Below are 21,860 nucleotides of genomic sequence, written 5' to 3' on the forward strand. Positions count from 1 at the left end.
GTATGGAAAACATATTAATTGCAATATTAATTTTACTTTAAAAATATTATTCTAATATGACACTAACAATGAATTGTACTTTTCAGTGTAATTGTAAATGTATGTTATGATGTTGTTGTTTTTAAATGATCAGCAGCAGACGCAAACTTGATTCTGAACATGTTCATTAACTACATTTCTCTTTGTCTGGTGACGACGTCTACACAATTACATTTAGTATTATCAGACTTTGTCATGCATCTAAAAACATCCTAATTTCTATATTTACCATTAATTATTGTCAAAATTATATATATCAAGAATTAACTGACTATATATCATGTCATCTAAAGATACAATATTTTTGTACTGATAATGAGTTAAATTATTCATGTAAAATGATAAATGAGATTTAAAAAAAATATGAAAAATATATACAACTTAAGTTAATGATGAAATAAATTAAATATTGCAATTATTAAAGAAACTTTACAAAAACATTTTTTTATAATAAAAGGACTAATTTAAAATTTTTTTTGCAGAAATAATCTAAAAATGAATGAAAATGAATTACTCAAATATCATATATTTTAATGACAGAATTGAAGAGACTTACCGATGGTCAGTTTAGTTCCTCCACCAAAAGTGTACCACAGTGCTTCATTCTAGTGAAAGCGTCGTACAAAAACCTCCGTCACACTCAAATAAACACAAACTCCAGCAGAGAAAGAGAGAAGAGACTCACACACTGATATCAGACTCAACAGCAGCTCTTCTCAACAGCACTCAGCAATTATTATAAAAAACAGCACAAAATCTTCATCTTTAATAATAAATCCTTGTTATTACATTAAGACTAAAATCAAATCATTTGTTTCATAATCAGTCCCAAAAATCATCATATTTACAAAACACCTGTTATTTAAAGCTTTGTGATGACCAAGATTTAGAAGGTGATTCCCTTGAATGACCTTTGACCTGTTATACAGTATCATACTAGACCTATCATGGATGACATCAAATCTGTAACACAGTTATTAAATGATCTCAGTGTGAAAAACTTACTGAAACTTAACATAAAACAGTGTTTGGAGAGAGAAGCTCGACCTGAAATAAATAATTAAATAACTTTAAGCAAATCATGAATGTTTGTTTCTGAAAATGGATAAAAGTAATTTATTAGAAGGATATGAAATAGTAAATGATGAATCTGCTGTCTGCAGGTAAATGATGTGAGTGTGTTTGCATATTGATCAGATGCTTCAGTGCTCTGAGAGTGTTTATAGTGCTGTGAGTTTAACACTTCATCACTGACACACACAACAATCTTCATCAACATGACCTTCATCATCATCTTCATCTGGACTCTCACAGCGTTTGCTCAAGGTTTGTGGAGCACAAGTTTGATATCAATTCATTTCTTCAAGTATATTGTCAAAGTTTTGAGTCGATTTTCTTCTTGTTGTGTGTTTCAGAGTGTAGAGGACAGATCAGCGTCACTCAGAGTCCCTCAACGACAGCAGCTCAACCAGGAGAAACAGTTAAGATCAACTGTAGAACCAGCACAAATGTGTATTACAGTGGTGCTTATCTTTTAGCCTGGTACTTCCAGAAACCTGGAGAAGCTCCTAAACTCCTGATTTATTATACAAACTACCTCCAGTCAGGAACTCCATCTAGATTCAGTGGCAGTGGATCTAACAGTGATTTCACTCTGACCATCAGTGGAGTCCAGACTGAAGATGCTGGACATTATTACTGTCAGAGTTATCACAGTGGTAATGTGTTCACACAGTGATTGTGAGTCGTACAAAAACCTGTGTCAGTCAGAGTCACAGTGACTGAACTGATGCTGCAGCTGATCAAAGGAGGATCTGAAACAACATTGTCACACATACTTCTGAAATAAATAATCTAAATGAATCCGTCACTCTTAATAATCATAGAGATCAGAGCATTAGTCGAGAGAAAATTTAGACACAAGTCCATCAGTGTCTCTGCAGAGTCTCTATCAGACTCACAAACACACAGACTTTAATTATTATGATGTTTTTTAATTATCGCACATGTTGAAATTGTGTGTTTATATTATTTCCTCATATTCATACTCTCTGTAGGGAGAATAAAGATATATTGGAAACTGGACTGATTGAATCTGCACAGCTTTGAGATTTTGTGCTTTTGTTTATTAGAGACACAAGTGAGAGCTGAGTGATTTCAGTTTGTCCATTTTTTTATTTTATTTTTATTAATGACAGACATTCATTTTCATAAGACTGTGGAAAAAGTCAAATCAAGAGGCAATAAAGACACATAAATGTATCTAGAGACATAGATGTGATGGCCTTGCACAAAATCATAATTATTTTGTATGATTTATGATTGTGATTACAGAGCCTTCAGATACAAGCACTATAACAGCTCCAGCTTGACCTGTGACCTCTGAGATGACCTCTGACCTCTGCCAATATGAGTGATTCACTACAGGAATCACAGTGAGCTGCTTCCTTGTTAGAGTTCGATATTCACAGAAGACAATGCAGTTTTTGAAACAGTACGTAAAACAGTAGCCATTTTTCCACTTTAAATGTGTTAAACATTGTCACATGAGCTCATCACAACCCTTACCAAAAAGTAGTATACTTCAAGTTTATTTTATTAAGTATACTTAAGTAAAGTTCAAGTGTATTTTTAATATACTTTATGTAGCAAGTATACAAATATCAGTGTTCTAGTAGTATACTTGTAAGTGTACTGTTCCAATACTCCTTCAATACTCCTAGTCCTGACGGGACTAAATTGGCCCACTTTCTAGTATATAAACGTATACTTTTAAGTACACTTTAAGTATAACAGCAGCAAACTTTGAGTACACAACTAGTTTACCTCGATGTTTGTAGTTTATACTGCAATCATACTAAAAGTGAACTTATATGTACACTAAGAGTTAACTAATTAAATACTTTGTACACTTTGAAGTTTAGTGTCAGTAAACTACTAATTTAGTAGTTTTATACTACTAAACAAGTATAACTTTACATCATCCTTTAAGTATAATACCATGTCCCTATTTAGGTTTAAACTTGTATATATTTTGTTGTATAAATATCTGAACAAAACATCCAAAGAAAGAACAGGGTATCTGTTTGTAAACCAAAACATTTTATTATAGCTTCATGTATTCTTTATTAAAACACTTTAATGTGAGTAATTTTCATAAAAAATAAAGAAATAACATTTTGAACAAAAAGCTGAAAAAATACTCAAGGATGATAATCAAAACGTAGATGTATAATAATTATTACCTCTTAATTGATCAATATTTTATTCCTACGTTACAGTTTTGATGCTGTTTCACATCAGATGATCATGTTAGATTACGTGTGTTAGTATCTGTTGTTTCTTTTTTTTCTTCACTTGTGTTTTTTTGGGAATTCTGTACAGAAGATGTGTACTAGCGCCCTCTACTGTATAACAATGAAAACACGGATTCTAGGAGCACAAGTATAGCTCAAATATATTTTGAGTGTTTGTAAGTATAAGTCAAGTAAATACTTAAATGTCATTTTAATTATATTTCTAAAGAGTACACACAAAGTAAACTAAAAGCATACTTTCCTATTTTAGTTTAAAAGAAGTATACTAATAGCAGACTTGAATAAACATATTTTTTCGTACACGAAATGCATCTGAAATAAAATCATCTGCATAAACTGGTCATTCTTAATATTCATAAAGGTCAAACCATCAGTCGAGAGCAACAACTAGATTAAATGTCCATCAGTGTTTATTTCTGGAAAGCTCTGGGCCAGATGTTTTTGTGATGCTCGATGAGTCCTGCTACACAAGCTTTCTCCTGCACACACACTGAAGCTCAGCAGGGTTGAGTCTGGTCTGTATCTGGATGTAAGACCTTCAGAGAAGACCAGGTTTCTGTTGGAAGAGATGTTAGAGAGGACAGCAGGTGGAGCTCTTCCTGTGGTCCGAGTGGATCCAGTTTTCTGTCGGGGATTTGTTGTGTTGTGCCGCGTCCGGTGTAGACAGAATCACTGATTATAATATCTATAGTGTTTTGTCCGGTGTAGACATGGTGTTACTGCTAATAGATTGTACTGTAAAAAAGCTAATGTGTGGTTAATATAAACCCCAGAGTCTTTCTCAGAAAGATAGGGGTGTAATTCTGGTGTAAAATGGTGGTCCCTACATCACATGACCCATCTTCCCCTCAATCCCCCTCCACACACAACCATTACAAGAAGTTAGTGTTTCACATCACTTTAATTCTTACAACTTGTGTGAAACCACTTGACATTACTTTAGAAAACACAAGAAAACACTCATATTTTGAATATTGTCACATATTACTGAATCAATCTGTGCCTTTCATATGATTGCTAAGATTCGTTGGATCATTCGTTACAAAGCGTTAAAAACTGTGATCAGTTATATTGTTCTGCCCATTAAACCAACTTACACCTGTTCACTGCTGCAGTGTTTGCATAGAGAGTGTGTTTTACATGAGCGACACACACTTCAGTGCTCTGCATGTGTTTATAACTCTGACAAACATCAAACATGATCAACAACTGTTTCTCACTAGAACTGAACCTACAACCAACAAAAATGACTTTCGTCACCATATTGATCTGGACTCTGACTGTATTATGTAGAGGTTTGTGTCTGGAAAGATATATTTGATATTTTTAATGTAGTGAAGATATATGTTTGTAAAAGTGTTTGTGATTTCTGATCTTTCTCATTTGACAGAATCTATTGGGCAGGTGACAGTGACTCAAACTCCCTCAGTGCTGCTCGCTCAAACTGGACAATCAGTCACTGTGACCTGTACATTTAACACAGCTCCAGACTGCTGTTGTAGTGGAAAGCAGTGTCTCAGCTGGTACTTACAGAAACCTGGAGAAGCTCCTAAACTCCTGATTTATGGAACAAGCAGCCGTCAGTCAGGAACTCCATCTAGATTCAGTGGCAGTGGATCTAACAGTGATTTCACTCTGACCATCAGTGGAGTCCAGACTGAAGATGCTGGACATTATTACTGTCAGAGTTACCACTACATCAACAGTTATGTGTTCACACAGTGATTGTGAGTGGTACAAAAACCTGTGTCAGTCAGAGTCACAGTGACTGAACTGATGCTGCAGCTGATCAAAGGAGGATATGAAACAACATCATCACACATGCATCTGAAATAAAATCATCTAAATGAATCTGTCGCTCTTAATAATCATAGAGATCAGAGCATTAGTTGAGAGAAACATCTAGACACAAGTCCATTGGGACCACATTGGCCCACTTTCTAGTATATAAACGTATACTTTTAAGTACACTTTAAGTATAACAGCAGCAAACTTTGAGTGCACAACTAGTTTACCTCGATGTTTGTTGTTTTTACTGCAATTATACAAAAAGTGAACTTATATGTATACTGATAGTTTACAAATTAAATACTTTGTACACTTTGAAGTATAGTCTCAGTAAACTACTAGTTTAGTAGTTTTACAATACTAAACAAGTATAACTTTACATCATCCTTTAAGTATACTACTATGTCACTATTTAGTTTTTAACTTGTGTATATTTTGTTGTATAAATATCTGAACATACAAAACCTGAACATACAAAACGTCCAAAGAAAGAACAGGGTATCTGCTTGTAAACAAAAACATTTTATTCTAGCTTCATGCATTCTTTATTAAAACACTTTAATGTGGGTAAGTTTCATAAAAAATAAAGAAATAACATTTTGAACAAAAAGCTGAAAAAAGACTCAAGGATGATAATCAAAACGTAGATGTATAATAATTATTACCTCTTAATTGATCAATATTTTATTCCTACGTTACAGTTTTGATGCTGTTTCACATCAGATGATCATGTTAGATTACATGTGTTAGTATCTGTTGTTTCTTTTTTTTCTTCACTTGTGTTTTTTTGGATATTCCTTTACAGAAGATGTGTATTAGCGCCCTCTACTGTATAACAATGAAAACACGGATTCTAGGAGCACAAGTATAGCTCAAATATATTTTGAGTGTTTGTAAGTATAAGTCAAGTAAATACTTAAATGTCATTTTAATTATATTTCTAAAGAGTACATACAAAGTAAACTAAAAGCATGCTTTCCTATTTTAGTTTCAAAGAAGTATACTAATAGCACACTTGAATAAAGGTATTTTTTCGTACAGGAAATGCATCTGAAATAAAATCATCTGCATAAACTGGTCATTCTTAATATTCACAAAGGTCAAACCATCAGTCGAGAGCAACAACTAGATTAAATGTCCATCAATGTTTATTTCTGGAAAGCTCTGGGTCAGATGTATTTGTGATGCTCGAGGAGTCCTGCTACACAAGCTTTCTCCTGCACACACACTGAAGCTCAGCAGGGTTGAGTCTGGTCTGTATCTGGATGTGAGGCCTTCAGAGAAGACCAGGTTTCTGCTGGAAGAGATGTTAGAGAGGACAGTAGATGGAGCTCTTCCTGTGGTCCGAGTGGATCCAGTTTTCTGTCCGGGATTTGTTGTGTTGCGCCACGTCCGGTGTAGACAGAATCACTGATGATAATGAGATCTATAGTGTTTTGTCCAGTGTAGACATGGTGTTACTGCTAATAGATTGCACTGTAAAAAAGCTAATGTGTGGTTTATGTAAACCCCAGAGTCTTTCTCAGAAAGATAGGGGTGTAATTCTGATGTAAAATGGTGGTCCCTACATCACATGACCCACCTTCCCCCCAATCCCCCTCCACACACAACCATTACAAGAAGTTAGTGTTTCACATTACTTTAATTCTTACAACTTGTGTGAAACCACTTGACATTACTTTAAGGTCATACACAAGCAAACACTCATATTCTGAATATTGTCACATATTACTGAATCAGTCTGTGCCTTTCATATGATTGTTAAGATTTGTTGGATCATTCGTTACAAAGCATTAAAAAAATGTGATCAGTTATATTGTTCTGTCCATTAAACCAACTTACACCTGTTCACTCCTGCAGTGTTTGCATAGAGAGTGTGTTTTACATGAGCGACACACGCTTCAGTGCTCTGCATGTGTTTATAACTCTGACAAACATCAAACATGATCAACAACTGTTTCTCACTAGAACTGAACCTACAACCAACAAAAATGACTTTCATCACCATATTGATCTGGACTCTGACTGTATTATGTAGAGGTTTGTGTCTGGAAAGATTAATTGTGTCATTAACTTGTCATTTCTATGTTGTGAAGATATATGTTTGTAAAAGTGTTTGTGATTTCTGATCTTTCTCATTTGACAGAATCTATTGGGCAGGTGACAGTGACTCAAACTCCCTCAGTGCTGCTCGCTCAAACTGGACAATCAGTCACTGTGACCTGTACATTTAACAGAGATCCAGCCTGCTGTTGTGGTGGAAAGCAGTGTCTCAGCTGGTACTTACAGAAACCTGGAGAAGCTCCTAAACGCCTGATTTATGGAACAAGCACCCTCCAGTCAGGAACTCCATCTAGATTCAGTGGCAGTGGATCTAACAGTGATTTCACTCTGACCATCAGTGGAGTCCAGACTGAAGATGCTGGACATTATTACTGTCAGAGTTATCACTGGATCAACAGTAAAAGTGTGTTCACACAGTGATTGTGAGTGGTACAAAAACCTCTGTCAGTCAGAGTCACAGTGACTGAACTGATGCTGCAGCTGATCAAAAAAGGATCTGAAACAACGTCGTCACAAATGCATCTGAAAAAAATAATAATCATAAAATATATATTAGATTAGATTCAGCTTTATTGTCATTGCACACTGAAGGTACAAGGCAACGAAATGCAGTTAGTATCTAACCTGAAGTGCAATAACCAGTAAATACAGGATATAGAGTGTCTACAGTATGTTACAAATGTACAATAAATATACAAATAATGCAGAACTATGTACATAATTTACATATTTTAAATACTATCAGCATGATATACAGATAGGTGTACTATGAACATACTATACAGATGGATCAATAAGTGTATGTACAATATAAGCAGAAACTGTGAACATATGAACATAAATTACACTAGTGCAATGGACAGTAAAAAGTGCATAGAAAAATTGGGTAGTGCTGAACGAAAGACAAAGAGCTTGAGGAGAATCGGGATCAAAAGCGGAGTTTACTGACAATAGGTTAGGATACAATACAAATAACAGCATTAACATAGACATTCACATTGAGTATACATTCAGAAGTGTTAATACAATCACAGACGAAGAAGAACTAAACAGACAGGGTATTTAAGCACACAGAAGGTAATGAGGGAACTGGAGACAGGTGGAGAATAATCAATTAACAAAACAAGAAAAGGAAGGTGACCAAATAAGGGAACAAAAGTTCATTAACGTGACAGTTCGCCCCCTCCCGGAAAGGTGCGTCCTCGCACCACAAGAGGAATGCCAGCGGAGGGAGGGTGGGGGTTCTGGAGGCGGGCGAGGAGCAGGTAAGGAGCAGGTGACGAGGGAGCATGGAGGTAGGGACCAGGGCGGGGTGGATGGAGGGAGGAGCCAGGGAGGAGCCCGGAGCAGGAGGAGACAGATGGTCCTCCAGAGACCAGCCAGGACGGAGATCCAGGGTGGAGTCGATGGCGGGAGGAGCCATGGTGGTGAATGAGCCGCCAACACCAGGGGGCCGACAGGCGGAGACTGCACCGGTGGGTGACCAGCCCAAGATGGAGCAGCGCAGCCGGAGAGCCAGGGTGACGTCGAGGATCCGGAGGGCCTAGGTGGAGCAGAAGGCTCAGGCGACCAAGGCGGAGGCGGGGTCCTGGAAGACCGCTGTGGAGCCGAAGCAAATGAGGATGGAGGTGGAACCAGAGGGAAGGAGGAACCTGACAGAGCCGGAGGGATGGAGTGACGAGGAGAAACCAGAGGAATGGAGTCCCGAGGCGGCAGATGGTCGACGACTGACCAAGGTAGAGCCGGAGGGACGAGGGAGCCCAGTGGAGCAGGTGGGATGCCAGGCCACGGTGAAGACGAGGGAGCTAAGAGCCAAGGCGGAGCCGCTGGGTCGAAGGACCGAGGAGGAGTCCAGGGCCTTGGAGGCTGGAGGCGGAGACGGGGCCTTAACACGCCAAGGCGGAGCTGGAGACTGGCAGTCCAGCGGCGAACCATCGCGCCCAGATGGCGCGGACTGAGGGTGAGCTGCGGGACTGACCGGCACCAGCAGAGATGAGGTCGATGAAGGGTTTGGTCTAGGAGGAGGAGAGAGAGGAAGGATGGGAGGAAACACAGGAGGATCAGGGCTGGACAGAACCAGCGGAAGTGGAGCAGAGGGACTGGCAGGTCTAGGAGGAGGTGGGAGAGGGAGGCTGGGAGGGAATACAGGAAATTCATAGCTGGGCGGAACCAGCGGAGAAAGAGAAAATTCAGAGCTGGGCTGAACCAGCGGAGAAAGAGAAAACTCAGGGCTGGGCGGAACCAGCGGAGAAACAGAAAATTCATGGCTGGGCAGAACCAGCGGAAATGGAGCAGAGGAACAGACTAGAGGAGGTAGGAGTAGGAGACTGAGAGGGTATACAAGGGGATCAGGGCTAGACGGAACCAGCGGAAAAACAGGGGATTCAGGAATTACCTCCATAGACCAGTCCATTAGATCCATAAGTTGCTCCATATTTCCTGAGACCGAATACAGCTCACCCTCAGTCGCGGAAGTGTGGGCAGGGCTTTCCTCCACACCCTCGATCTCCACTAATATACCTACGACGCACGGTGTTGCCGGCTCACACACCTGGTCAGTCTCGCTCGAGGTTCTGCTCCCTGTCAGTCGATGGCTCGGGCTCTGCGGCTGCGGTGGGCTCTGGCTCCATGTGGTTTGATGGTGGCTGGCTGGTCTCTGGGTCGCGAGTGGGGCTGGAGATATCCTCTTCGGCGGTTCTGGTGGTCCATGAAGATCCATTTTTCTCCAGCACCCACTCCACAAAAGCGGCGAAATCCTCTCGGGGACCATTCACTGGTAGGCGTGCCTTACACCGCTCGCTCAGGCAGGTGTAGTAGAAATGGAGAGCGAGCGGTCGGGGAAGTGGGTAGTGCACGCCAGATCGAGATAGTCCCTGGTATGTTCCTCAAGCGAACGGTCCAGTTGCTCCAGGCACAGGAGACGGACTGCTGGGATGGCCATTCCGGGAGAGGGTAAAAAAATAAAAAAAAAAATAAAAGAAAGAAAAACGCAGCTAAATTCCGTGTTTCTGTTACAAACTGGGTAGTGCTAGATGAAAGACAAAGAGCTTGAGGAGAATCGGGATCAAAAGCGGAGTTTACTGACAATAGGTTAGGATACAATACAAATAACAGCATTAACATAGACATGCAAATTGAGTATACATTCAGAAGTGTTAATACAATCACGGACGAGGAAGAACTAAACAGACAGGGTATTTAAGCACACAGAAGGTAATGAGGGAACTGGAAACAGGTGGGGAATAATCAATTAACCAAAACAAGAAAAGGAAGGTGACCAAATAAGGGAACAAAAGTTCATTAACGTGACAGTGTGTGTGTTTGTGTATATATTATAAGTTTAAGAGTATGATTATTTATAACACACAATGAACACCATATTAAATCTACTTCATTTTCCAGTATAATGGACTGTATCATATCTTGACATTGTTTATTTAAGATCTGCACAGCATCTTATTATAGCTTGTGAGTGGTTAGATGTTGAGTCTTTTTGAGTGTTTCCTGTAGAGCTAATGTAAATCTATTGAAGTGAGCTTAATACTTCAACTGAAAAAAAATGCAATGTTTTATATAGTTACATTTTATTTTGATGGTTCCCTTAATCAATGGACTATAAGCAACTTTGCAACTACATGCCAACTAACTAACTAACTGTCATTAGAGTACTTAATATAAAGTGTAACATTCTGGACACCAATCACAATTTATATGTAAACCATAACTTACTGGCCGCTGCTGTGTAATATCAGATTAATTTCATGATAAATCTAATATAAAGTGTAACACTTTCTTAACAAAAAAAAGTGCCGTAGTCTTGTTACACATTTGTAGTTACACAAACCATTCAGTGGGTTGTTACATATCTGAAGTTACTTTAACATTAGAGCTGTAGATACTATTTACCAATGTGTACTTACACTGTGGTTACATACTATGTACACATCTAGTTACTTTGTTAAGTTACACAGGTATTAAGGGACACTTAATATAAAGTGGGACCAATTTTTTTGTTAACTAAATTATTGTATAAAGGCAATAACACATTCACAATCATGCTGTTTATCTGATATTCAGAAGAAACAGTCCTCTTTGCATGTGTGATTTTGCTTTATATCAATAAGGGATAAAATTAACATGTGAACTCGTTAAATTTTTTTTTATAAAGCATTACGTCGAGCGCAAAAGAACCGGTGATCCGTTTTCTTCAACCGGTTTATTGAATCGAACTGTCCGAAAGAACTACTGGTGATCCGAAAACTGATCCAACCGGTTCTTGACTTGTGAACGAGTCAATGTTTTGTTCGTTATCTGGCTCGGCTCGGTTCATCTTCGGTTCTCTCTTCACAGCAGTTCAGTCAGTGTACTGTTTGAGTAAATGAATTACTCCGGGATATTGGTTTGTTTGAACTCAGAGGGAGTGTCAGCCACATTAAAAAAGTTAACAGCAGTTAACAACAGTTCGATTTGGTGAACTGGTTCAAAAAGATCCAGTCACATCGAGTGATTCGTTCGCGAACCGGATATGACAAACTGCTTTGTTTTGAACTCTCTGGATAAACAATGGCCATATGTTCACACAGTGATTGTGAGTGGTACAAAAACCTGTGTCAGTCAGAGTCACAGTGACTGAACTGATGCTGCAGCTGATCAAACACTATCACTCACTACTGACACACAGAGACCAAACACAGAACTACACATGAACTCAGAACTGAGTTAGGACTCACATCAGCTCTATTAGACTCAGATCTGTCCTGTTAAAAATGTAAGCAGCAGCACATCTTCAAGCCTCAGAGACAGAGATCTCTTCAAAATTGGTGGTGTTTTATTAGCAAGTGTTGTGAGATGCCAACAGAAGTGGAGAGCATATGTTGTCATGAATGGAACAACTACAAGACGACGACGAGGACATTGAGAGTATCGCATCACACACCTGCCTGACTGAAGATCCTGAGTTTTCTCCGCTGTTGAGACCCAGCGTTTTGCACGTTGTGTTTAGTTTGTAAACAGTATAAACTGGAGGCGACGTCCAATGCCAGAGGGACCCAATGGCACACTGTCAATAGAGTGAGTAATGTGTTGTATTTTTTATTATAATCGCAACGATTAAAGGGTGCATTATAAAAAAATTTATTAATTACAATTACTGCATTATATTTCAGACAGTGAAGATTGGTGGCATAGCGTGTGGTAAACAATGAGTGATGTGCGTGCGTGAGAGAGCACATCCGGGGCTTTCCGCGCTTGCACAGACTAAGCCAGATCACGCATACGTCACATCAGGAAGCACTCGCGCACTCACATCAGTTGGACTTGGTTGTGTACAAGAGGTAAAAACTATATAAATACTGTTCGTTTTCTTACACAAACCGCTCGTTTCGTGTCTTAGGTCATCAATGTGTACTTACGATGGGGAATTGTTTAATTTGGACTCCTCTGTGCATGTTCTTTGAGGTGGTGACCATAGACCTCCATTATATGAGTCACAGACAAGAATGGTTTGACCTAAAAATATCAAAATGGGAAATACTGAGGAAACAAATAAACCTACATCTTGGATGTCCTTGAGGTAAGCTAAAACATATAAAAATTTAATTTGAGAGTGAACTATCCCTTTAATGACTGAATTTTCATTTTTGGGTGAACTATCTCTTTAGCATGTAAATCCAACTCTTTAGCAGAATAAATAAGTCAGAATACATGAAATAGCATTAGACATCACCTTTAAATAGATATTTACCACTATTTATTAGAACATTTACTCTCATTTCATGTGGTTTGAATTGATTGTAAATTTTATGATTTTTTTTTTAAGTTCACTGTTATTGATAAACCATGATTTACACGTCAATCATCAGTCAGTCAGTAAGAGTGTGTCTCAGTCAGTTCCTTAGTTCACTAGTCAGTGCACTGCTCAGGGATCACATAATGCTCATGCTCAAAACATTCCCACAATGCACCATGAAAGCCAGTGTGCATCACTGCTGTCTGTTGTTATGTGCCTTTTTTTTCAAGTGTTTTCTTTTGCTTTGGGAGGAGTTTGTGTGTCTCTGTCCAGGAAGAAGACTGATTGGTTCCTGCAGTCTAATTAGTGACACGCTCTGCCTGGTCAGCTGACTCCTAGCTGCTTATAAAGGCCTCCTTCATCACTTCCTGCTCCAGCCTCATGTCCTGCTTTTCAATAAGAAACTCTTTCATGATTCGCCTTTACCCTAGACGGGGTGTAACACTGTAGTGATGTTTCTTAAGGTACCACAAACCAACTGAGCTGAAATACATGTGTTTAATTCATATACAAAAACCATGAATGATCATTTGTTGAACAGTTTAATATATCCATAATCATAGTCAATCCTTAATAAACTGACAGATGATGAAACACCAGTCAACATAATTATACAAAACAAAGATTAAACAGTTTGATGTGCAGCTGCAATGATGGACAGGATGAAATGAACGAGCAATCTTCATTTAGAAGCTCATTTAAATACAGCATCAGTTCATTTGCATATTGATCAGATGCTTCAGTGCTCTGAGAGTGTTTATAGTGCTGTGAGTTTAACACTTCATCACTGACACACACAACAATCTTCATCAACATGACCTTCATCATCATCTTCATCTGGACTCTCTCATACTGCTTTATACTACAAGGTGAATAGTGTATATTTTAAATAAAATTAATTAAATAATTGCATTATGTGTCAAATAATATATTTATTTTTTAGGACTAATAAATGTTTGTGTTTCAGGATGTAAAGCTCAGATCACAGTCACTCAGACTCCTTCAGCTAAACCTGTCACACCAGGAGAAAATGTTAAGATGAGCTGTAAGTTTAGTTCTGCTCCATCCTATGTGTCCTGGTACTTACAGAAACCTGGAGAAGCTCCTAAACTCCTGATTTATGCTGCAAACACTCCAGTCAGGAACTCCATCTAGATTCAGTGGCAGTGGATCTTACAGGGATTTCACTCTGAGCATCAGTGGAGTCCAGACTGAAGATGCTGGACATTATTACTGTCAGAGTGCTCACGTCATCAGTAGTAGCTGGCTGTTCACACAGTGATTGTGAGTGTTACAAAAACCTGTGTCAGTCAGAGTCACAGTGACTGAACTGATGCTGCAGCTGATCAAACACTATCACTCACTACTGACACACAGAGACCAAACACAGAACTACACATGAGCTCACAACTGAGTTAGGACTCACATCAGCTCTATTAGACTCAGATCTGTCCTGGGACAGACTGGGTTGAATTAATTATGCTCTGGTTTTGTGATAAATTGATATCAAATCAATCCAAAAACACACAAATGTTTCTCTGTTACAGTTTGATAGTTTTATGTTTTTATGTGTACTTACAATCATACTGATAAACTTCCTCATGAAACTATCACTCAAACTTCATAACTGTCTCATCAGTGCATGAGCAGAAGTGAAAGTGTTTCAGTTCAGAGCGTTGAACCGATCAAACAGTGAAACTGTGAGTTTGAGCTGAAATCAGATTTGCATTGACAGCTTTAGTGATTCTGATGGTCTCAGAATAGAGCAGCTCCGTCTCCAGAGACCATGTTCAAACCCCAAGAGCTTCAGTTCACATTTACTGCTAAACACAGCTGTTCTCAACTATTACAATTAAACAGAACAATTCTCAGAATCTAAGTCTAATTAAAATTTAGCTCAGTTCAAAATGATGCAACAAGTCATAATCATCTGGTGCTTACCTGCAGAGCTACAACCAAAATGAAAAAAACTGTGTATCTGCTGTCTGCAGGTAAATGATGTGAGTGTGTTTGCATATTGATCAGATGCTTCAGTGCTCTGAGAGTGTTTATAGTGCTGTGAGTTTAAAACTTCATCACTGAGAGCTTTTCTAAATTTTAACTGAAAGAGCAACCAACAAGAAGAAGATGATCATCAGCGTCTGTATCTGGACACTCATTCTTTGTGTTCAAGGTTAATTTATTACTCAAAATGTGGTTTATATGCACGTGTTTGATAGTAAAACTGATTTTGTTCAGGATACTTTGAATTTAATAACTGTTGATTATTATCTGATTAAATATTATTCACAGGAAGTACAGGACAAGTTTCTGTGACTCAGACTCCCTCAGCAGCTGCTGTTCAAGCAGGAGAAACAGTTACTATAAACTGTCAAACTAGCAGAGGGATTGGAGATCGATCACGGGGTTGTAGTTCCTGTCTCGCCTGGTATCTGCAGAAACCTGGAGAAGCTCCTAAACTCCTCATTTATTACATTAGATCACTACAGTCAGGAACTCCATCTAGATTCAGTGGCAGTGGAGCAGCTTATGGAACAGATTTCACTCTGACCATCAGTGGAGTCCAGACTGAAGATGCTGGACATTATTACTGTCAGAGTGCTCACGTCATCAGTGGTAGCTGGGTGTTCACACAGTGATAGTGAGTCGTACAAAAACCTGTGTCAGTCAGAGTCACAGTGACTGAACTGATGCTGCAGCTGATCAAACACTATCACTCACTCTACAGAGAAGAAACACAAATTCTTTTGAGGTCCATAATTTTTTATTTAAATTTTTGTTTTGTTTTTTATATAAAAAAATTAAGATATTTTATTATGTATCTCTTCTTCATTCCACTCACTCGTTTTCATATTGCATAATTTCTTTCTTCTTTCTAATTAATTGTTGATTGATTGATAACAACTGTCTAATTGTTGTTATCACTTTTGTTATTAGTCTTGTTATTGTATTTTCTTCCTAAAAGCCTCTTGTGGACAGGTGTTGAAAATTACCATTTATGCTATAACACTAAAACCAATGCACATGGTTCATCCAATTTAATTGTATGTCCATGTCAAATAAAGACATAAATAAATAAATTATAGATTCATATTCCAAAAAGAATCAGCAGGACATAAAGATGTAGTTGTATTTTATTTATTGAATGAATCGTAATAGAATCATAACTGAATGATAAAGCAGACACATATGTTCTTGTATGAAGCACACAAAGCAGAGCAGATGCGAGCGACTGAAGCTGGATGTGGAGAATGAAGGAGTCGCTCATGTGCTGTTAGTCTCCATGTGAGACATGAGTGAGAAGAGCAGCAGATCTACTCTGAACACTGCTGTCTCGTCACGTGTCCAGTGAGCGCAGGCTGACCGCTCCGTGTGGCCTCACAGCTCACTGAGACGCTCTCCATCCACTCCTGCTCAGAGAGAGTCAGGCTGCTGCTCCAGCTGTACAGACCGTCCTTCTCCAGGAGCCCAGCGCTGCTCTCCTGAGACCTGCTGCTCCCGTCCACCTTCCAGCTCAGGCTCCAGTCTGACGGGAAGCCCTTGCTGGCCACACACACCAGTGTCGCTGTCTTCTTTGAGGAGATCTCTGCACTGGAGGGCGGCAGGACGCTCACTTTAGGACGAGTGACGCCTGACAAACACACAACACTCACCTCAGTCAGGAACAAAGCTTTTCTCTACTTTCAGGTTATATATATACAATATAAGAACAATAAATACAAAACAAATTTTCTTATTCATTTTAGCAACATTACACTGCAAGTCACCTGAATTAATTTTTACAAAGTCTGTGATCAGCAAAGCAACGCATGTTTTGTGAAATATATTAATATACTAAAGAGTCATTTTCATTATCAAATTCAATATTACTTTGATTAAAAGCATGACAGATCAGATGTGACCTGATGAGCATGAGAAAATCAGATACAAAACTTTGCTTTAAAAATAGAAAATAAAACAAAATGTCTCGGATGTGTATTATAACTTTAAAAATAAATTATTCAAATATTATTGTTAAAAAAACATACAATTAAGCCATTTCCAGTTTGAAAATATCTGCATGTTACTTAAAAATCAACACACTAATCAGAAAATGTACGTTTAATTATTTTTTCATTATCACTTACTACAATCAAAGTGGTGCCAAAATGACAATCATATAACACTGATTTCAGTGCATTTAAAATTTAATAATCAATAAATATCAAATTAACAGAAATTATTATAGTTTACTGGATGAAATAAAAAATGCCATGACAATCAAAACCATCTTTACAATGTTGACTGCTAAACATTCAATGTGAACTAAAAACATAAATATATATGAATATAAAAATACATAAACAAGCATGCATCATTTCTATAGTGTAACAAAGTGTTTGTCAGTCAGTTGTTGTATTAATAATGAAATGATGATTGACTTATGTCACAGTGTGACAAATGGCATGTGGAACTTATTCCCGCTGAAGCAGTGTTCCCGGGGGAACGCTTTGAGTGTAACCCTGTTCCCAGGCCTGTGTGTGCGTTTGTTGCTGTGACAACCCCAAATGATGGATTGGCAACAGGTGTGGGGGATTTACTCAGAGTTTGCGTGAGGCCTCATCAACAGTGGAGAGGATAAAAAGCAAGAGAGAGAGGTGGTGCGTGTGGTTTTTCTCCCTTGTGAAAAGTCGTTTTATTGGGTGGTAATAGTTACTGGAGGACGGGTGAATGAAGAGGACAGTGTTGCTTGATGAGGGATTCGAGAACAACAGCAGGAGAGCGAATTACCCTGTTTGCATTGGAGAGGAGCTGAGTAACTGAGAACTGAGTCTTGTAATTGCACACGTTTGACACTGAATTGGATGTGGTTTGGAGTGTTTGGATCACGATCATAAATATCACTGAGTGGATTGTATTGATTCATTACCGATCTCTTACCTCTCCCTCCTCTATAAATGGTGATGTGAACTCTGCCTGTGACTGTGAAGAAAAACATCTCAGAACATCCTCAGTGGCAGTGAGGATTGCGCCCTCCCCCTTCCCTTCGGACAGAAACCCGAATGTGAGTGCTGGCTTTAAATTGCACGTCGTGAAGTGAGTTTGCAGTGGCTAAAATTGATGTTTTCCCCCACAATATATGTTTGAAGTGGAATTGTCGTGTGTGTGTGTAAGCTACATTCCTGTTTGCCATGCACTCTCTATGTGTCATGAGGGCTGACTGTCAATAGTAAGAGTCCTGCGACACTGATTTGTCCCAACTGTCTGGATGTTGAGGATTTATCATCTGGGATGTGAATTAACCCCTCTGTTGTGCTAATAGGAGAAGAGATGCCCTGTTGAAATATTTACTATCTGCCTCAGAAAAGCTCTGTGCAACCTGTTGACTTCGAGTCTGCTGTATCCCTGCCATTCAACTGTATGGTGAGAGGTGTTCGCTCCTTCCAATGCATGTGAACTGTATACTTGCCTGAAACATCCATTCTGTCCGTCTCAGAAGAAGCCCCATTCAGCCTGTTGACTTCGAGTCTGCTGTATCCCTGCCATTCAACTGTATGGTGAGAAGTGTTCGTTCCTTCCACTGCCTGTGAACTGTATACTTGCCTGAAACATCCATTCTGTCTGTCTCAGAAGAAGCCCCATTCAGCCTGTTGACTTCGAGTCTGCTGTATCCCTGCCATTCAACTGTATGGTGAGAAGTGTTCGTTCCTTCCACTGCCTGTGAACTGTATACTTGCCTGAAACATCCATTCTGTCTGTCTCAGAAGAAGCCCCATTCAGCCTGTTGACTTCGAGTCTGCTGTATCCCTGCTATTCGCCTGTATTGTGAGAAGTGTTCGTTCCTTCCAACGCATGTGAACTGTATACTTTGTCTGAAGCATCCATTCTGTCTGTTTCAGTAGAAACCCTGCTCAGCCTGTTGACTTAGAGTTTGTTGCATCCTTGTGGCCCACCTGTGCTGAGAGAGGTGACTGTCCTTTGTCACGAACGTGAGAGGGGCACGCTTTGTCTGGAATATCCACTCTGACGGTGTCAGGAGAAGCCACCTTACTGTAAGACCGTGCACCTGCCGTATACGTACTTGACTGATATCATTCACCTCAAATTCCGTACCTGTGGAAGAAGGAAGGAAGGCTGGAATTACATACTTACCGGAGGAGACTTACCGGACCCCTCACTTGCCAAACACATCCCCACCTCAAGGCTGTGTATCTGCCGTGTACGGACCTGACCGATATCCATCCGTCCCAAATTCTGCATCTGTGAAGAAGGGAAGGGAGTTTGGAAGTATTTAATTACCAGAGGAGACTTACCAGACTGCGGGCTTGCCGATTGTATTCCCACCTGTGAAATACCTACTTGACCACCCATCTGTCCATCTATTGCGGGGCCCGCACAGAGGAAGAGGGCGGGAGAGTCCCCGGTCGCTGCATTGTTTACCTTCAAGCCCTGAGGGTAACAAAGAAGATTTTAGTTTAGGATTCCCAATTTGTTTTTACTTCAAAATAAAACTTGTTAAATTTATTCTCTGTCTCCGACTCTTCCCTCTGATACGCTCCTCGAGGTGGTCCTGGTTTAGGGGAGGGCGCAGTCCAGCTTGGCCCCCCTGACCTGTGACACTTACTGCCAACATCCAGTTTGGTGCCGCTGCCGAAAGTCCACCACAGTGATACAAACTAATAGAGCAGCTGAACAAAAACCTCCTGAACGCTTCACTAACTGAACAAACACACATCAACTGAGTCTCCAACAAACACACACTCACAGCACACATCACCTGCATTTACTTCATCTGTCTTATTACTAAAACATCAACCTCAATTATTGAAAGAAATTCACTTTTATATCAAGTGTGACGTGACTCACAATCAAACTCAGTTGATTCAGTGATTGACAGAGACACGTGTGATGATCCTCATGTCTGTAAAAACCTGCACAACATCCACGGATTTGACATCACAAGAGTAAAGTTAATGTACTAAAGTTGGTCTTGAAGATGTTTTCAGAATTAAAGTGAATGATACAGTTTTTAATAGTTTGGCTAATAGAAGACGTTCAGTAATTGTTTTTTATTTCAGGCCTTTAACTGAGACTGAGCGACTGTCTCCAGGTAAATGATGTGAGTGTGTTTGCATATTGATCAGATGCTTCAGTGCTCTGAGAGTGTTTATAGTGCTGTGAGTTTAACACTTCATCACTGACACACACAACAATCTTCATCAACATGACCTTCATCATCATCTTCATCTGGACTCTTTCATACTGCTTTATACTACAAGGTGAATAGTGTATATTTCAAATAATATTATTTAAATAATTTTATTATATATGTCAAATATATTTTTATGGACTAATAAATGTGTGTGTTTCAGGGTGTAAAGCTCAGATCACAGTCACTCAGACTCCTTCAGCTAAAGCCGTCACACCAGGAGAAAATGTTGTGATGAGCTGTAAGTTTAGTTCTGCTCCAGTCTGCATCTCAAACCCCTGTGTGTCCTGGTACTTACAGAAACCTGGAGAAGCTCCTAAACTCCTGATTTATTTAACCAAAAAAAAAACCAAAACCAAAAGTTTAAAAACCAAAAGTCCAGTCAGGAACTCCATCTAGATTCAGTGGCAGTGGATCTAACAGTGATTTCACTCTGACCATCAGTGGAGTCCAGACTGAAGATGCTGGACATTATTACTGTCAGAGTTATCACAGTGGTCCAGTGTTCACACAGTGATTGTGAGTGGTACAAAAACCTGTGTCAGTCAGAGTCACAGTGACTGAACTGATGCTGCAGCTGATCAAACACTATCACTCACTCTACAGAGAAGAAACACAAATATAAACTTTTTTGTATATCATGAGTATATTTGAAAATAGAAATGATTTTGACGATCAGATTTTCTTCTTTCTAATAATACAGTCATACTGTAAAGTGCAAACCAGCATATTCGTGCAAAATAAGAGTTAATTGCACATTTGTTATATTTGCACTCTTTGTTATATTTCAAGCATGTACTTGTATATGCGTTTGCTTTTGAAGTAACCGATTTGAAGTAGTTTATTTAATCTGGTTCTGTTGTGTTTGATGAGGGTTGGAGCTGAACTTCACAGCAAAGTAGATCTCCAACAGGATTGAGTAATAATAATAATGATAATAATATTTAATGAAATAATTAATTAATCATAATCAATGTAAATTAAAGCATTCTGAATTATCAAAAATAATTTATGAAATTCTGTCTACTAAAATTTTTTACCACTATTGGATCCAGTTACATATGTATCTACCAGTGAAGAGTCTCCGTCCAGTGAAACTACTCATTAAAACAGTTTTGAACTGAGCTCAAAATAATGCATGTCATAAGCATCGTTTAGAAGCACAAACAAAATTGTGCATCTCTTCTGTCTCCAGGTAAATGATGTGAGTGTGTTTGCATATTGATCAGATGCTTCAGTGCTCTGAGAGTGTTTATAGTGCTGTGAGTTTAACACTTCATCACTGGGAGCTTTTCTAAATTTTAACTGAAAGAACAACCAACAAGAAGAAGATGATCATCAGTGTCTGTATCTGGACACTCATTCTTTGTGTTCAAGGTTAATTTATTACTCAATATTTATATGCATGTGTTAGATGGTAAAACTGATTGTGTTCTGTATACTTGAATAACTGTTGCCATTATTATTATATGAAATATTATTCACAGGAATTACAGGACAAGTTTCTGTGACTCAGACTCCCTCAGCAGCAGCTGTTCAACCAGGAGAAACAGTTACTATAAACTGTCAAACTAGCAGAGGGATTGGAAAACGTTCATGGGGTTGTGGTGAATGTCTCAACTGGTATCTGCAGAAACCTGGAGAAACTCCTAAAATCCTCATTTTTGGCATTAGA

At 39.0% G+C, this 21,860-nt stretch overlaps 1 protein-coding gene, 1 pseudogene and 3 gene segments (V, D, J or C); 4 read left to right on the forward strand and 1 right to left on the reverse strand.

The window, feature by feature from the left end:
- Window positions 1-1,310: 1,310 nt before the first annotated feature.
- LOC113041814 (immunoglobulin kappa variable 1-8-like) lies at window positions 1,311-1,777 on the forward strand. The segment is given in 2 exon segments: window positions 1,311-1,365; window positions 1,455-1,777. Coding segments are annotated over 2 exon segments (372 nt in total).
- A 2,825-nt stretch (window positions 1,778-4,602) lies between these two features.
- On the forward strand, window positions 4,603-5,081 carry LOC113042032 (immunoglobulin kappa variable 1-8-like). The segment is given in 2 exon segments: window positions 4,603-4,651; window positions 4,747-5,081. Coding segments are annotated over 2 exon segments (384 nt in total).
- An 8,572-nt stretch (window positions 5,082-13,653) lies between these two features.
- Window positions 13,654-14,278, forward strand: LOC113041815 (immunoglobulin kappa variable 1-39-like; annotated as a pseudogene).
- A 1,840-nt stretch (window positions 14,279-16,118) lies between these two features.
- On the reverse strand, window positions 16,119-19,750 carry LOC113041817 (Ig lambda chain C region-like). The segment is given in 3 exon segments: window positions 16,119-16,627; window positions 19,601-19,652; window positions 19,742-19,750. Coding segments are annotated over 3 exon segments (378 nt in total).
- Window positions 19,751-20,068: 318 nt separating this feature from the next.
- On the forward strand, window positions 20,069-20,702 carry LOC113041818 (Ig kappa chain V region S211). The gene is made up of 3 exons (XM_026200412.1): window positions 20,069-20,255; window positions 20,349-20,516; window positions 20,557-20,702. Exons 1-3 carry the CDS (start codon window positions 20,201-20,203, stop codon window positions 20,700-20,702), a joined length of 369 nt encoding a protein of 122 aa, XP_026056197.1. The 5' UTR covers window positions 20,069-20,200.
- The last annotated feature ends 1,158 nt before the right edge of the window (window positions 20,703-21,860 follow it).

The sequence above is a fragment of the Carassius auratus genome, chromosome 24 (genome assembly GCF_003368295.1).
Source record: "Carassius auratus strain Wakin chromosome 24, ASM336829v1, whole genome shotgun sequence".
Classification (NCBI taxonomy): domain Eukaryota; kingdom Metazoa; phylum Chordata; class Actinopteri; order Cypriniformes; family Cyprinidae; genus Carassius; species Carassius auratus.

Excerpts from the sequence above, each read along its gene's own strand:
- LOC113041818 (XM_026200412.1), top strand. The coding sequence starts at position 20,201 with ATGACCTTCATCATCATCTTCATCTGGACTCTTTCATACTGCTTTATA. Across the intron at positions 20,256-20,348 it reads ATACTGCTTTATACTACAAG|GGTGTAAAGCTCAGATCACA; the intron begins GTGAATAGTGTA and ends TGTGTGTTTCAG. Across the intron at positions 20,517-20,556 it reads AGCTCCTAAACTCCTGATTT|CAAAAGTCCAGTCAGGAACT; the intron begins ATTTAACCAAAA and ends AAGTTTAAAAAC.